Here is a 17082-nt window from a genome sequence, read left to right on the forward strand (position 1 = left end):
TGGGCACCCCCTGACAAGAGACACTGAAGTGCTGGAGTGCTTTCAGAGAAGGGAACAGAGCTGTGGAAGGGTCTGGAGCAGCAGGAGCAGCTGAGGAAGCTGGGGGGAAGCTGGGAGAAAAGAAGGTTATGGGGGGACATTCTTGCTCTCAACAACTCCCTGACAGGAGAGTGTAGGCAGATGGAGGTTGGGCTCTTCTCCCAGGTAACAAGTGAGAGGACAAGAGGAAATAGCATCAAATCGTGCCAGGGAGGTCCAGATTAGGTATTAGGAAAGAAAACCTCACTGGAAGAGTGGTTAGACATTGGAATAAGTTGCCTAAGGAGACAACAATCTGGAAGTGCTCAGGAGGAATCTGGATGAGACACCTGGGGATGTAGTTTAGAGGTGACTATCCTGGTGCTGGGATGACGGTTGAACTAGATGATCTTGAAGGTCTCTTCCAACCTTGACAAAACTGCAATCCTGTTATTTATGTTTACCATGCTAATCTGTGTCAAACCATTTTAAAATAAAAACAACCAGAGAGAAGCTGAACAGATACAATCCTGCCTATACAAAAGATGATTGAAAATCTTGTTCCATGTGCGTGGAGCTTAAAGACAAAAAACACCATCACAGCAAAAAGCAGTCTTGCTGGTAATCAAAGCAAACTTGGTTGGTAGTCAATCTCTAATTAGGGCCAAGATCTAATTATCACCAATGTCTAATTAAAATTAATATTCTGGAATCCAAAAAGTGAAGATGCAAGAACTAACAGGGACAAGAAACTGCCCAGCACCACAAGGGGCAATAGCAGAAAAATGGTATTCTCTCTCAGCAGGAGTAGCAGCTCATTTGCAGGTATGTGTCCAAAGGCTGAAACTGTATCTACAGAGACAGGAAACTGAACTAGGGAAAAGAAGCAAACTTCAAAAACATAGCTTTAGTTGGCTGTAGCAGTACAAGAGAAGTGTGGATCTATAAAACCAGATTTCAAATCAATATATTCTATCCTATTCTCTATCAATCAAAATATTCAAATCAATAATTTACTCTATGCCCCTGAATAAGCCTAGTGGTGACATCCCTCTATAAAGCAGAGGCATTACATACATTTGATTACATAACTTTAAGGTTTATTATGGACAGGCTTCTAAGTATTACTGTGAGTGCACTATAGAAGTTTTTAACTATGAGTGCACTAACCATATTGAATGTGTGCAGTCATTTAAAAATCTCAGAATCCATTTAAATCTAAAATACACATGCAGCTAGCATGTTAGGACACAGCTGTTATTTTGGTGGGGCACCAAGAAATAGAGAAAACTTTGTTTGTGGTCCTCATCCACAAAAAACCCCATCAACCAATCCATCAAGACATAAAGTAACATAAAATAATGTTCTGTTAGTTTAATGTTAAGTACAGCTTGTTTCACCTCCTTCTTTCACTGCTGGAGTTTTGCAAGAACACTATTCTTATCATCTCATGTTAGAAATTGCTGTACAAAGTTTTCCACAGACCTTTACTTAAAAGGTAATACAGCTTTGACTGTAACTCACTTGATACGTAAGGGAGCAGAGTCATGGAAAGGTTAATGGCTCAATCAGACTGTGACTTGGAAGGGGTTACACCACAGACCAGTGGCAAAGTCCTGACTGTAACTCAGATCTCCCAAATCTGCTCCTAACCAAGTTTGTTAAAATCAATATGACTGATGTAACATACTCTGAAAAACACACAATTTCTTAAAAAAAAATCAATTAAAAAAGTAGCAACAAAAGTAAGCACATGAATTTGGGGGGAAAAATTAAAACTAGGGATAGATAATGAAGATTATCATCTCTGTATCATGTGTCTAGACTTATTTGATACTCATTATCATGTAGTAATTCAATAAAGTCTACATTAAAATTTTAAGATGTTAAGAATGTTTTCCCCTGAATCTTCAAACTAAACCCAAGTGATTAATGCATAGATCAGAAAACTGAAAAACCTCAAGGTAATGGGTTTCATTGGGTTGACAGTCATTAACAATGGTTTACTGCAAGTAACATGTTTATGTACTAAGTGGCATTTCTGATTAGCTAGAAGCTTACACAGATGTATACATATAGCATAAAGATAATTTTTAATAATGAAATAATTATGCAATTTTTAAAATATTAAAGGTATACAGAGCAAGCATAAAAACAGCATTTATCTACTTCTAAATAGCGTTTATCTACTATTAATCTTTACTTGTTGTTTTGATAGAATCAAACAAGAAGTGAAGGAAACATTTTAATAGTAAAATAGAACTACCCATGATGGGGGCATACATATGAGAACATAACCTGCTTTTAGAACTAGCTGACTTGCTAGCCAAACAAAGATGGGGATACATACACCCTCTGAAGAAAAAAGACTGTTTCTAGATTCTGTGTCCTGGATTTCCAGATTTAAATACATGAAGATGGGTCTCTGGTACAGGTTAATCTCTTAATACAAAAACTTTGTATGAAGTTTTTGCAGCTGCCAAGGAACACAAGCTTCACTAAGACTAACTTCCAGGTAAATCACAAAATGGCCAGACATAGCATGTAAGCATAAACCCCTGCCAAACTGCATCCAAAAATAAAAAAAATTCTTATGTCACCTGTGAAAGTGGAAAAGAGGGACCTTTTCTAATTCAACAAAGTGACTACTATGTATTAGTTCTCAACAAGATGGATCAGAAATTCACTGATGTACAGAAATGTCTATAATTAATTCTCAAAATATTTTTCACTTCTTGTTCTTGTAGCTTTAGTGCTCCTTGCAGCATGTTGCAGTGAGTGGATTTATCCTGAACACTATTTATCTGAAAAAGGGAAGCAATAAATTCATTCTCTAGACTAAACGAAGGCACAAAGGCCTTCAATGACTTGCCCAATGTTGGAGTGTTGGTCTGTGCTTCAGCCATGTCCTCCCTTTCCTTCCCTTTTGTTAATCAGTTGCTAGTATCACTTACTTTTGACGTAAACAGTACTTCCACTTGGCAAGACGACTACATTGGAGGCTGGACTGGCAGGTCTGGGGGACTTCACTGTTGCTACACTGCCACTTGGAACAGGGGTAGATGTTGGGGTTGAAGTGGTACTTGTGTAGGAATAGCAAACCACCACTGAAGAGGAGAAAAGACACCTTCCATACAACTGAAGTGCAGAATCCCATTATTCTATCACTATTTTTACAACTGAATTGGAAGCCAAAGACTTATTGGGTTTACTATCTGTGGTTTTGCCTCTGCATTCCTGTTACTGTGGAATACTCCCCAGTTTGAGCTAAGCACGGCCATGAGATTAATGGTCTTCAAAGACAATACAAAAATCTGAACTCCTGTCCTCCCATCCCCAAAAATCTGTGCTGCCAATGTGAAATTTTTTTGGTAGTGATCTTTGTTTTACTTTATAATTTGTTATTTTTAATTTTAGCATTAATTCAATATGTTGATCTTTTTGCTTTTCTGTAAGTGATCACATCCAGACTGATAGAAAAGTGTTACTGACTCAACAGTACATCAGTTGAAAAAACCAAAATATTCATTCAGTAGTGAAGAACGGATTGTGCTAATCAGCTTTTTTAAACCACTGCTATTAAGTAATAACACAATGATGCAGTACTTCTCACAAAACCAGGATAAAACAGCTTGTTTCAAGAAGTGTTACACATTCTCCAGTTGTATGAAGCCTAATTCAAGCCTGCTGAGCCAAGCTAGCTGGAATGTGTACTACCATTATTTAAAAAGCATAGGGAAAGCAGAAAGCAACCTTTTTACTTGTTTCCATAGTACATTTAATCTGATGGAAAAACCCAAAGCGGTATTTTCTTCATTTTCACCAAAACCTACTTGCATTCTTAAAATAAAACATTCTGAAACAGCTTTCATCACTTAAGAGAATTCTACAAAATCTAGCCATTAGTCCAAGTTTTTAAAGTTTACAGAGCTGAAGCAGTTAATCAGTCAATGTCATTTCCTGACAAACTTGGTTCTTTTTATATTTCAGTTGCTAGAGTGTCAGTAATACAAAGCAGTCAGATTAATGCTGCAGATACCACAAAGGTATCTTTAAAAAAAGGGGTATTTTATATTTCTGCGAATAATGTTTGGTAAGAAATATTTGGATTTTTTTAATAGGTTCATGGAATAGTTTGGGTTGGAAGGAACTTTAAAGCTCACCTAGTTCCAACCCCCTGCCATCAGCAGGGACACCTTCCACTAGACTGAGTTGCTCCAAGTCCCATCCAACCTGGCCTCAAAAATATATCTTTAATATTTAACACTTAAAATCTAAGACACCACTTTCTGTTGTGATGTTGTGTTTACATTCCCATAGATTGCAGCAGAATTCCATCTTTCTCTCACCTTCTTTGTTTCCAGTTTCTGCAGGAACTGGAAGAGACGCGTTGTGCTGAATGGCTGCGTTGGCAACAGCGTTGGCGGTAACAGTAAAAGCTGTTTGTGGGACCAGTCGTGGCATCAGTGGCACCAGCCGACGACCTTCTATGGACCACTCAGAGGAGCTGTTTGGTCCAGACATACTAAACAGAAATGCATGTTTTGTAAGTATTTTTAGAGTTTCCAAATACTCACTATCCTATTTGAGTACATTTGTTTTCAATAGTGCAAGTCTAAAAGGCAGTTTAAGACATATTAGAGCACTAATACTCAACTTTATTTCATGAAAGCCCTTGCATTTTTGTCCCCTGTTATAAAACCCCTCCCATTTTAAATTGAAGAGCTGACTCTGCTTTTGTAGTTTTGTTTTACAGAGCTGTTCAAGGGCCAGAGGTGTGTGAATGCCATACTCAAACCCCCCACATTAGGTTAGCTACTATTCAGGTACAGTTGCTGTACTCTCTACTTCTGGATTATGAAAATACCAAGAAACCAAACAGATATCATAAAAGACTGTTGAAACAGATAATATTACAGGCAAAAACTCTCAGCTTCTAAGGCAAATTTTGTTTTACCTGAACAGAAGAGCTTCTGGTGCTTATTAAAGTAGTTCCAAACCAAGGTGACAGAACATGAGATTATTTAAATGCATCCTAAACATCTTTCTAAACAGAAAGCTGTCTTCTGCTCTAGTTTGCTCTTAACCTTAGTATTTACACCCACACTAGAATGTTTCATAAAAAACACCTTTCTTATCTAGATGGAGAATTATTTTTTACTGTTTTACATGAGTCATTTGTCAAATCAGCAAAACCAAAATGGAAAATTATTTTTTAATGTTGTAATGTTTTTAGACAAATCAACCCGTTTAATGTATTAATACATTCTAAAAAATAACTTCTCACATGAAATATTTCAAGCAAGTTGCAGCAAGAGCTACTACAAAGTAGTTTGTAAAATGCAGAGTATCTGCTCGGTTATTAAATCTTGATATGCTTCAGCATTCCTCATACATATGCATATTGTATAAAGAGAGCTACATAAGGTAAAGATACATTTTAAAAACAAAAATAAAGGGTACAAAAGCTAGCTAAGTAGGCTTTCCTAATGATTAAGAGAATTATGTAAGTCAAATACTGTATTACCAACCATCACTCATAAGGAATCACCATAGGAAAAATAAAGAAAATCAGCACTTCAAAACTGCACCTTGTCTGGATTACAATATTTCATTGAAGTGCAATACCTCAGGACAAACTATTCATGTTCTGCAAAATGCTAAGACTAGAAATACTACTTAAAAGGAAATCTTGGTTCAGGAAAATAATCCTGATTTGACAATTACATGCTTTTCATTATGCCCCCCATTTATTTAAAGGGGTGTAAGGATGTTGGTGGGTTTTGTTTGGTGAACAGCATACTTCTAAATCTTTAAACTTGAAAATTAATTTTAAGTCTTTCTACAGCACTAAACCAGTATGCTGATTTTGATTAGACTTGGATCAAACAATTGCTAACTCCGAGTGTCCTGCTATTCATATTATCACCTTTCTTTCCTCTTCACAACACCAAAACTACAACATTCAAACATAAAAAAGTGAACAGCTGTAACACAGAATAAGAAAAAAATACAAACACTTGCAATGCAGGTCTGTTTAAAGACAGTCCTTAACAGTAAGACTATTAAGTAATTACCAAAAATACATAACCACTTGGTCTACTACTCCTCCACTTCTCAAAATCATGTGGAGCTTGTGAAAGCAAATGCAAGGAGGAACCAGCCCAGCTGATGCCAGCACAGCAGCTGCATCGCTGAGAGTGGTGGACACTGATGTCATCAGCTTGCTGCAGCTTTTTCTACTCTGACCATTTCTTCCTTCCTATGCTGATACACTGTTTTCCACTAGTCTGCCACCTCTTTTCCTCTCTTTGTCTTTCCTACGTAGTTTTCTCTTTCCTCTTAATACAGCCTTTCCAAACTGATTAAAATAAAATTAGAAGCAAAACACAGAAACAAACAAAAGAAAACATATTCATCCTACGTAGGAGCATCTCTATTTTCTCCATTCTCTATTTATTCTGGTCTATCTTACAGAATGGTCTCCATGCCAAAAAAACTGTTTCTGTACAGTGAATAGGATAGCTTTGGATCCAAAATGTAATGGTACTAAATAATTGTTTCTAGGTCTGTGTATATCTAATGCAGTAATTCCTTCATCCATACAGTGTTTTAATTACTGGCTCTTTAAACCACCATCAATCCTCAAAATTCTACCATTCAGTTAAGGCATAATGGATTTCCCAAAAGGTTCTTTTGGAAATCAGTGACAAAATTACTTGGAACTTACTTGTGTGCAATCGTTGTTAGTCGTTCATCATTTACTGCTCTCCGAACTTCAGCACGATGCCGCTCTGTTGAAATACTATTAAAAAAAACAATAAAGCAAAATATTTTAATCAGAGGAAGACATGAACATACATCTAAAAATTCCAGCTAAAATTAAACTTATGAATAATTTATCTAAGAGAAGAAAAGGAACGGGACTTTACATTTAAGAGACTGTCACTTAACCCTTGCTGTCACAGAGAGAATGAATCGTATCATTTCTCAAAAATATCACTGAAGGATGAAAAGAACATTACTGTTCACAAGGTATCCTTGAAAAACAGCTAGGATCCAACCTCCTAAAGAAATCAATACATTTAAAGGATATGGCATAGAAGTTCACACAGGACACACAGCACTCTTTCTTGAGGCACCTTGGGTTCAAAGACCTTGCACTTGACAAAACCCCAAGCCAGTGTACATTCCTGACCCGGCTGTAACTCTTTTAATACTCAGTATCCCAAAAAGTACCAACAAACCAGTAAGGCTTCTACTACTGAAGGATGGTTTTTTTCCTTATTAAAAACTCCAAGGAGAACAGGAATGAAACCTTGGCAACATGAAGAACTACTTCAAATTCAGACTTACGTTGTGATCCCGGTGAAAGAAAAAACATGTAACACCTTAAAAGAAAACAAGTCATAGTTCTTAGTTTGAAAAGAGCAGGGTTACCTAAGCACTTTAGAGAGCTCTCCAAGAAGATCCTTCTTCTCCTTTGTAAGGTCTCCCTGTGCACGTAAGGCACTGATGACACCTGCATAGGCCTCCAGTTCTGAAGAATTAGAGTGAATAATGTTTCTATTTAATGCTCACAGCAAAGGAGAAAAAAAGTTTTCCATATTACTGACAGCATTCTAACAATTTTCAAAATCATTAAAAGTAACATGTCTTTCAATTATTTAGTGCTATTTCAAAAGAGACTGGTGATTTGGAACTCTCTCAGTCAATTACTCTGCAGCATAAAACATTTCTATGAAACAATTGTCTCAGCACAGAGGATTATCTAGTTTACAAACCCAAATGAATGTGTCAAGCTCTCTCTGACCTGACAATTCAGGCAAAAAGCTTGAAGAAACTGTTTGGAGAGTAGTTCAGAATTCCCTTCACACGTATCATTATGATGAATTTTATGGAAAAGCTTGGCTTGGGAAAGAAACACACTATCAAAAGAGCAACTGTTTTTCTTGGAATGCCTTTCCTTAATCAGCATGAAGAACATCAGCTCTAGTTTGTTTAATATGATCATCATAATCTTTTATGCCTATTTACTTGATATGGTACAACTGCTTGAGTCTGAAAGAAATGCAGCACAATGAATTAAACCCGCTCAACACAAAATAAACAATCCAGCTATTCTTAAACACAGAAATGCCACAAAGATTAACTCACAAAAATACAACTCGGATTTACCAGAAATGTGTAATTCCAGGTGACTGAGCTGTCATGCCATCAGCACTTTAAAAAAATCAAAACGTAAAAGGCTACTGATATTTTTGAATGTTGTCCTACTAGACAGGGTGAAGGTACATCGAATGCAAATAATGAATCCTGCTAATTTGGCAAAGAGTGACTTGCTATTCTCAGCTTCACACTGCTTGGGGAAACCCACAACAAAAATTCTCTTGGTCCTTACATAGGTGCCTTTCATCTGACACTTCCATTTGAGCAGCCAACCCAAACAACCCCACAACAGATCCAAGTTACCCAAAACCAAGAATAAAAGGTGCAGGCCAAAACCTAACATTGCTGAAAAAGAAAAGACTGATGATGCTTTTCTGAAAAGCTTTCCATTTAGGATTCCAAAGATCTAATTTACAAATGAAATCAAGGAACTGTTCTGGAAAGAAGTTCTGCTCTCCTGTCCCAATTAAGCAGATAAAAGAAAAAGCAGAGTAATTTTGGTTAACTATGCAGCCTGCACAGAGATACTGAGTGACCTACAGAAGCATTTACAGCTTCAGTTATAAAACATTCACAAATTAATGCAATGGTTATTACTAATATCAACATTTATCTAGACAATCATGTTACAATATTCATGATACTAACTATTTTCCTCTGTCAGCAACTTAAAGTAATTCTCAAATGCAACCATAATTATTTATCAAGGGCACACTTTTTTTCCTTTTGCATTATAAATAAAGAGCCTCTACACTATAGCTGTAAAAAGGCACATTCTGGTCTTTTGGAAGCTAGTAAGGGTTACAGAACAGCTGTAACTTCCTCCCCTTTGTGTTTATGCAGCAACACAAAACACATGAAATAGATAAAATGGGTTTGGCAAGTAAATATCATTATTGCTAGTGTTAGGTGCCATGATCATCACCTCGTTCAGTAACAAACCACAATCAACACCAGGTCCTGCATGCCTTAAGATGCATTTCAGCCTCACCTATGTCCCTGCTTCACTCCTTACAGAGTACTCCCACTGCTGCTGTACCATCAGCCAAATTAGATGCTGGGCTGTGACCTGGGAAAGCAGGACCCTCTAAAGTAGATGGCTGTTGCTGCATGTGACTGTGACGGAGCTATTGCTCCCACTGCCTGTGCTCCTTCACCCCTCAGTCCCGTGGGGTGCTTCCTCTCAGCTCACAGAGCCTCAGCCTTACCCTGCTGGCAGGGCCCCCTTGTGGGGACACAGCTCATGCCAGCAAAACAAAAATTATTATTTTTGATTTCTTTTTCCTTCCTGTCAGTGTAGGTTATGTCATTGAAGGAGGTGTAGCTGCAGCTCTGTTTGGCTCAGCTGCACCAGCAAGGTTCTGCCAGCACACCGCTGTTAGCTCGGATCAAAGTTTTTTTTCCAGGCTTCCAGCCAGCACAGCTATGCTAATGAAACTTAGTAGCACATATCTAGTCCAAAGTTTTTGGCACTCTGCACTTTTTTCCTAGTTTTTGCACTTCTTGAGCCTTGCTTAAGGCTTAGGGTTGTCACCTTAACAGACAGTACAGCTTGTTGCAATGTTGTGTGCAACACCTGCATCACTGTTCCAACAGCATACAAATATTCCCAACAAATGAAAGAAAAAGGGCAAAGGGAGGGAAAATAAATTCTCAACTCTCAAAAAATAAAGTGGATGGCTCTGCCATGAATGAGAACCTTGGCACAGTTAAGAAATACAGCACACCATCTCTCAGCTGTCAAACAAAATGAGAACAAGAAAAGCTGTCACTTGACAGTCACAGAAGTTAGAGGGAGCCTCAACTTTCTTCTTGACATCATCTCCCAGATTATGGTCCTCAGAAGAAACTGAAAGATATAAGGCTTTTTTTCTTTTCCCATCTAGTATCATTTAACTGGCAAAACCCCAAACCCTTAATTACACAAATTCAGCCATAAGAACTCAAAACCAACTATGCCAGATCAGATTAAAGGTCTAACAAAGGATTCTCTCCCTTGCAGTAGCCAAAAGCAGGTAAGTGAGGAAAGAGCAAACGTTTTTATAACTTTCCAAAACACAGAAGCATCTCTCCTCATACACTTAGATCTACAAGGACAGAGCACAAAAATATCTTCCAGTGTCTATCTTTTGGGCAGGGGTCTCAAATACTGAGCTACATTTGAAACAATGATAAAGACTCCTGTGGTTATTGCAGTTGAGTGAGGACATCATTTTCCCACTTCCCTGACAACCTGAGCAACTGCAAATCACAAGCAGCATTTTTTAAAATCCTGTTTTATGTCTTTACAATAATAACTTCAATACTTGATTCATCCCTACAGTGACAGTTAAAGCAGGATTCCACTACTTTTGGGGGGTACAAAAAGGTGTCTAATACAGAACTGGGGGGAAAAAAACAACCAAAAACCACAACACAACAGAAAAAAACCAAAAAACAACTACCTCAAAGGTTCTCTTTTCACAGAAAATTGTGCTGCATGTCAATAGTGACAGAAAAACCCAGCCCTGCAACACAGCAACTAGGACATCCAAGCGAGATTCGACCAAATCAAAACAATTCTTCTCTACTCATTTTGCTAGGGCTGAGAGTGTCGGCCAAACATAACTTTAAGCCAGGGCTGTCAAACCAATGACACATGGAAAACACAGGAAATTACTTGCAAGTTGCCTGCAGACATATTAAAATATTTCATGCAAGCAGCACGAAGGCAAATCTTCAAAGGGCAAAATACAGACCCACAAATTGTATCATCTTACTGTACCCAGTTTGCGAAGGATCCTCTTGCACTCATCCCTACTGAGGTCCAGAAGAGTAGGCCACACCACAGGCATCCTTCCCTTGTGTCTGTGCTCCCACAGAGCTCAGCCTCGCTGGAAAAGGAATACAAACGCTCAAGCCCACAATTTATTGATTTCCCAAGCCGATTCATGTAAACTCCTCGGTCTGCTCCTATCCCCGCCCCAGGCTTTGTAGTGGCACGAAGGAATTCGGCAGTTTCACAAGGGCATGGACTTCCTATGCTCTCCAGCTCAAATGCATCACCCAAGCCTTTTTACAGCGTCCTATCTCCTTCTGAAGCCTATTTTTTTCAGGCTGAAATGATGTTTGAGTCTCCTCCCTCTCTCTCTTTATGCAGAGCACCTATTAAAAGAATTCTTCCAGCGAACCGCGCGCTCCCCTTCCCCCCGGGAGAACGCGTTTTGCGCCAGCCTATTCCATTCTATGACAGGATGGCAAAAACATCGTGTGTGAAAATTTGCTCTCCACATACCAACGCCTGCCCCCTCCCCCAAGAAACAAGCCAAACACGGCAACACCTCGATGCCGACGCAGCGAGATTCCGCGGGCGGCGGGGAGAGAGGGCGCATCTCCCCGACGCGACGCGGGTAATAAAGGGAAAAAGAGCAGCCGGAGGCGAGTTGGGCAAGCGGGACTCGGGCCGGGCACGGCAGCGGGGGTGGGGAGGGCTGGGCACCGGGAACAAAAGCCCCGCGGCCGCAGCTTGCAGCGCGGGGCTGGCAGGGGGAAGGCTCTCCCGCAAGGACGCCCGAAGGCAGCCGCCCCCGGGCGCTCCCGCCCGCCCTTCCCGGGCCCCGGGAGCGGGGCACCGGCCGGAGCCAGCGGCGCTGGGTCCCCGCCGGGGCCGGGGAAAGAGAGGGAGGGAGCGGGCGCTGCTTCCCCGCATCGGCCGGAGCGGCGCTGCCCCGGGCCCGGGAAGGGGGCGGCGGGTCCCCGCCGTCCCGGAAACGGAGCTGCCCCTCTCCCTGAGGCGGAGCAGCCCCGGGTAGGGCGGGGAGCAGGACCCACCTGCCCGGCCGTGCCCGGCACATCGAAGGCTCCGCGGCGGCCGCACCCCTCGCCCCGCCGCCCGCCAGTGCCGGGCTCGGGTTTGTTTGGCGGCGGCGGCGGCGACGGCGTCTACTCGGGCCAAGATGGCGGGCGAGCGCGCTGCGCAGGCGCGGGCGCCGCGAGGCGCGCTAGGAATTGTAGTCCCCGCCACCCCTCCGCCGTAAGGAGCTGGAGGAAACGGGTGCCAAGATGGCCGCTGGAATGAACACTGCGTATGCGCGCTGGCAAGGAGCATGCTGGGAACGATAGTTCTTCTCGGGGTTTCTTGACGCGTGGGAAGCGGCGCCCGCCGTCCCGCCGCGGCTCGGCGGGCGGGGACGGGCAAGCGGAGGGGACAAAATACGTTGCGCGTTCTCTGCCCGGGCTGGGGCGCGCTGGCGCGGTTGGAACGCAGCCGCGTAGCCCAGAACTCCGGGAAATAACAGCCGGCCCCCGCTCCTGGAAGGGAACGTGACAGGGGAAAAGAACATCACCCCCACGCCGTTTGGCTGTCTGCAGTTTTCTGCCTTAAAACGGACGCCGGTGGCGCGCGGGGCTGCGGCGAAGCGCCTGTGGGGACAATAAAGGAACAATAAAGGAACAATAAGGGAATGAATTCCTCACCTAGAGCCCCCTCCCTCACAGCGCTCCGCCGTGTCTGCTCCCGACACCGCCAGAGCAGTGTCACAGCCCCGGGCCCGGCCCCTCTTCTGCATTTCACAGCGATTATCAGTTGTTTTCCTGAAAATTTCCGTGAAAAGCAGTAAATTTTGTCTGTTTGAAAATCCTCGCATCAAATCAGAAACAGGAAATAAAATGGGGTGCAGCTGAAAAATAACGCGCCCTGTTGTGGCTGCACGTTGCGGCGAGAAAATATAAAATAACCTGTGGAAAATGCATGTTTTATTATTGGCTTTTCGCAAATATTAAAATGAATATTATATGTGTTATGTTGGAAAGTTGTGCTGTATTAATTTTCTTAAGTAGTGTGTTAAATATAGTTTCAGGTTATTACATAATGTTGAAATAGAAACTATGCTACGTAAGATACTTTTTTTAAAGAAAGGACTCACGCCAGATAGCAGCCACAAGACGCCTAAATCTTTCAGAGAAAAATAATTTATTGCTCCATTATCAGGAGAAACTAACTTCCTCCCGTCATGAAGGCACCCTTAGGATTCAGAGGAAGAAGTTGACAATGACCAGACAGAATCCTGGGTTTAAATGGAATTTATGCATCATTTATGAGGTGTATGAATATATAACAGGCTGTCATTTTTAAGGCTTAATCCTCTGTTAATGTGTGTCCTTTTTTGGGCTTATTTTGCCCAGAAAGAGGTACCTGAACCATCTGTTACTCTTTGTTCTTATAGTCTCATATTGCCCTAATCCAAATTGTCCAAATTTTTATTACTCTAATTATATTACTATTTTTATAACCATTTTATTACTGTTAAACTTTTAAAATCTTAAAAACAAGTGATTGGCGTTTTTTCACACTTGCCGTTTCCTATTATTCTTCACAGCGATATAAATCTAAAGTACTTGAAAACAGTTATGCTAAACAGTACAAGACAGCTAGAAATTTTCTTTTTCTCCTTGTAATGCCTTCCTAAACAAGAATGAGCTGAAGGCAAGTAGCATCATCTTTGCATAATATTGCCTAATAAATGTCCTAAGATTTGTACAAATGGGAAGATGCAGGTTTGTGCCAGAAGTTGGAGTTTTCCTTTCCATGTCAGAGACTCCACTGGAAGGGAAATCACAAATTCCAAACCTGGAAATCACAGAATCCTAGCATGGTTTGGGCAGGCAAGGACCTTGAAGCTCATCCAGTTCCAAACTCCTACCATGAGCTGTAACCCTTTCTACTAGACCAGGTGGCTCAAGATGTGTCTTTTAGTCAGAATCCTCTGGTCAACAGGAAAAGGCAAGGACAGCCTCAGCACTCACCAGAATATAACCTTTTTGAGATTTATTCTGAATTTGTAATTACGATGCTCGAGCAGAGTATGAATTTTATTGCACCCAAGATGTTTAACAGCCAGCCCTGATATTTGTAGAATAAGTTATTCCATGAGCAGAAATGTCCCAACCTGCCTTCTTAAAGAAAACTTACCTACTAAGATCTAGATCTTAGCTGGATGTTATGTTTCAGTTTGTGTGCTTATGAAAGTGCTTTGTTCTCAGAGTGGATTCACTGCTAATCATGCAGCTCATAAGGATCAGAAATACCTTTTTCAGACTTGCTTAAACATAATTAGATTTATTTTGTATTTGTTTTTGTTCTTTATTTTTTTTCCAACATGGATGAAAGTAGCCAAGAGAATCAAAAGTTATTGTGGGTAAGGTGGACAGACACACACTGGCACTCACATATGTTTTACGTATGTATTCAAGAAAATGGGATTTGCTTCATTTCCTTTGGTACACAGAGCATAAAAGTAATGTAAAAAATGAGTCAGTTACGTATGTATGAAATATCTGAAGCTGTGATTGCTGCATTTCTACAGATGTCCTAAGATGACTTCCAGGAATATTTATTTTTATTAAGGATGAAGACGCAGACTTAGAGATTTATGAGAGGTTCAGAAAGTCTGAAAGCCAAATTTTCCTTGTAGTTAAAGCCATGATGTTACCATTTACTTCAGACTAGCCTACAATCAATTCTCCATTACCCAGAAAAATGGGAGGGCTGAGATAGCATGGACAAAGTAAAAAAGTGCCTAAAGCACATAAATAATGAGTGCTGAAAAACATAAAAAGGCCAGAGCTCTGCAGCTGTTAATCAGCTTGGATCAATAATCAAGATTGTCCAAGCAGATGCACCAGAACTATCCCCAAACCCAGCAAGGTCTGGTCAGGAGAGCCTTCTCTAGTCCAATCCCACATCACATAACCAGTCCAAGAACATCACAGATCTTTCTGTAAAACTGTGCTAGGGTTGTCTGAATTCAAAATGACTCATGCAGGCAGCTCAGATCTCCTAGCCTAATCCAAGAGACTGAGACTTGACAACATTTCCTTTTGTCTGATGACCAAAATATCAAGTGTTCCAGTTATAGACTAAAAAACTGAGAAGAAAAAAAGACAATGTGCTTTAGGCTTACTTCATTAATACAGAAACATGGCTAAATGTCCCACATTTGGTCAGTAAACTCATATCAAATAAATAAAGTCATTGTAGGTAAAGGGAAAAAATGCAGTGTGAGAATGCCAGCATTTTTTCTAACCTTCGATGCCTCACAGATACTAATAATTTTTTTTATTTCTCATTACCTACATCCTTGCTCTCTGAGTCACCATTTAAGGAGGCCCAAAATTACAGAGCACTTTCCGAGTGTCCAGAAAGTAAAACAAGATACAGAATTGTTGACAGCAGCATTTTGTCATCTTTCCTAAGGAAGCAAAGCTCAACAGTGTCAAAAAGCCACAAGGTGAAATTAATTTGTCAGTCAAGGGGAGCTAAGAACTCAAATGATAAAATCTGATGGTGACCTGATGAGCAACACTTCAAATCGTTGTGATCTCTCTTGTGCCTTAATTTCCCACTTTTATAATGCATTTTACTAACAACAGATAATTATATATAACAGCTAGGTATTGTATGTAGGGTGGTGAGGCCCTGGCACAGCTTGCCCAGAGCAGTTGTGGCTGCCCCATCCCAAGCAATGTTCAAGGCCAGGCTGGACGGGGCTTGTAGCAACCTGGTCTAGTGGAAGGTGTCCCTGCCCATGGTAAGGAGCTGTAACCAGGACATCTTTTAGGCCCCTTCCAACCAAAACCACTCTGTGATTTCATGATTGATTTTATAAAAGCATGCTACTGAGTATTCTTTTTAAGAATTTGCTCAATTATACACATTTAAACAAAATCTGTTCCTCGTTTCAGAAAGGGAAAGAAATGGCCATCAATCTCTACTACTTTTTGTTATGTTTTCTACAACCCAACAATTTCAGATTCCTCATTGGCTTAAGTAATATGAATTTCAACACACACTGCTCTAATTAATGACACTTTTTGGGTGCTAACAGAATATTCTGTCTCACCACACTTATTTTTGTCCTCAAAGACAATGGAAGAGAGAAGGAAGTAAGCTTGGAAGCCTCAGCTGTGAGATGGCCTGAGGAAGAGCTACGATTTTCCCAGAGAGGTGATTTGTATGCAGCTCAGGTCACCAGGACAAAGCTGTGCTTCTCAGCTCTTTAGGAGCTCATGGGAAATGAGTGGAGCAGCCTGGCTGTAGTTCTCACTGGGTTATTAACTGCATCTCCCCTCGCATCACTACAACCCGATTGATACAGGCTCTGCAATAATCCATTTTCTTCAGCTTTTCATGGGTAGAAGAGAGGTGCTTCAGCTTGATACTATATAGGAATCAGGCACAGCTACTGCAGCTGCTGCTTTTATGAGGTAAACAGTGAATTTCCAGCTTTCAAGAGATGTACACTAGTAATTTTAAATGTCTAATTGGTAAATCAAGGGAAAAAATGTATTTGTGTCAGTCTGCCAGCAACTGAGAAATAAGTAGAAAAAAGTCCACTATGCTTTTGATACTAAGAGGAATGTAACTTGGTAGATAATTTCAAATTTTAGGGAATTTAAGGATAGTTTAAAGTACCTTCCATGTCTTGCATAAGATTCTAATATAAGTGAAATTATTTCGTGGCCTTTTTTTTGTTTCCCAGTGGCTTAATCAATGGAGTTTCCACTTATTCTAATGGGTTATTCAGTGACTTCATATATTTTCCTGACATGAGCATCTCTATTTTAATGCCATTCTTCTCCCCTCAGACCACTGCTAATCTCTCTTCCTCCTCAAACACTTTCCCATCACATTTTTCCTCCTGGCTAAGAGAAAAGCAGAAGCCTCAACAATGTCTAGGTGCTGGCAGCTTGCAGAGGAGCTTTTTATACACAGCCTTGTCAGACAGATTGTCAGCTAGGACTATTTGTATTTAAATTCACAAAGATATTTCAGCTACTTTTACTAAAGATAGCTTTGTGTTGCAATCAATAGATATTTCCCCCCCCCCATTGTAAGTAATACATATTCTATTCATC

General features: G+C 40.6%; 1 protein-coding gene and 1 long non-coding RNA gene across 13 annotated transcripts in view; one reads left to right on the forward strand and one right to left on the reverse strand.

Moving 5' to 3' along the window:
- EMSY (EMSY transcriptional repressor, BRCA2 interacting) overlaps positions 1 to 12403 on the reverse strand; it is a 43318-nt gene extending 30915 nt beyond the window's left edge. The window contains exons 1-6 of one of the 12 annotated variants that reach the window (XM_064410827.1): positions 11998 to 12403; positions 10952 to 11060; positions 7459 to 7558; positions 6749 to 6823; positions 4368 to 4543; positions 2973 to 3125 (exon numbers count right to left, since the gene is read on the reverse strand). In XM_064410827.1, coding sequence (XP_064266897.1) covers positions 2973 to 3125; positions 4368 to 4543; positions 6749 to 6823; positions 7459 to 7558; positions 10952 to 11021 — 574 coding nt within the window. In that variant the 5' untranslated portion in view covers positions 11022 to 11060; positions 11998 to 12403. Of the gene's footprint in view, positions 1 to 2972; positions 3126 to 4367; positions 4544 to 6748; positions 6824 to 7458; positions 7559 to 10951; positions 11061 to 11331; positions 11355 to 11997 lie in introns of those variants that run through there. The other 11 variants (XM_064410825.1, XM_064410832.1, XM_064410822.1 and 8 more) reach the window with 11 other exon arrangements.
- Positions 4443 to 5021, forward strand: LOC135294898 (uncharacterized). Its single transcript, XR_010356881.1, has 2 exons — positions 4443 to 4564; positions 4775 to 5021. It is a non-coding gene; the product is annotated as an uncharacterized LOC135294898 (long non-coding RNA).
- Positions 12404 to 17082: the final 4679 nt, after the last annotated feature.

Source organism: Passer domesticus, chromosome 2 (genome assembly GCF_036417665.1).
Source record: "Passer domesticus isolate bPasDom1 chromosome 2, bPasDom1.hap1, whole genome shotgun sequence".
Taxonomy (NCBI): domain Eukaryota; kingdom Metazoa; phylum Chordata; class Aves; order Passeriformes; family Passeridae; genus Passer; species Passer domesticus.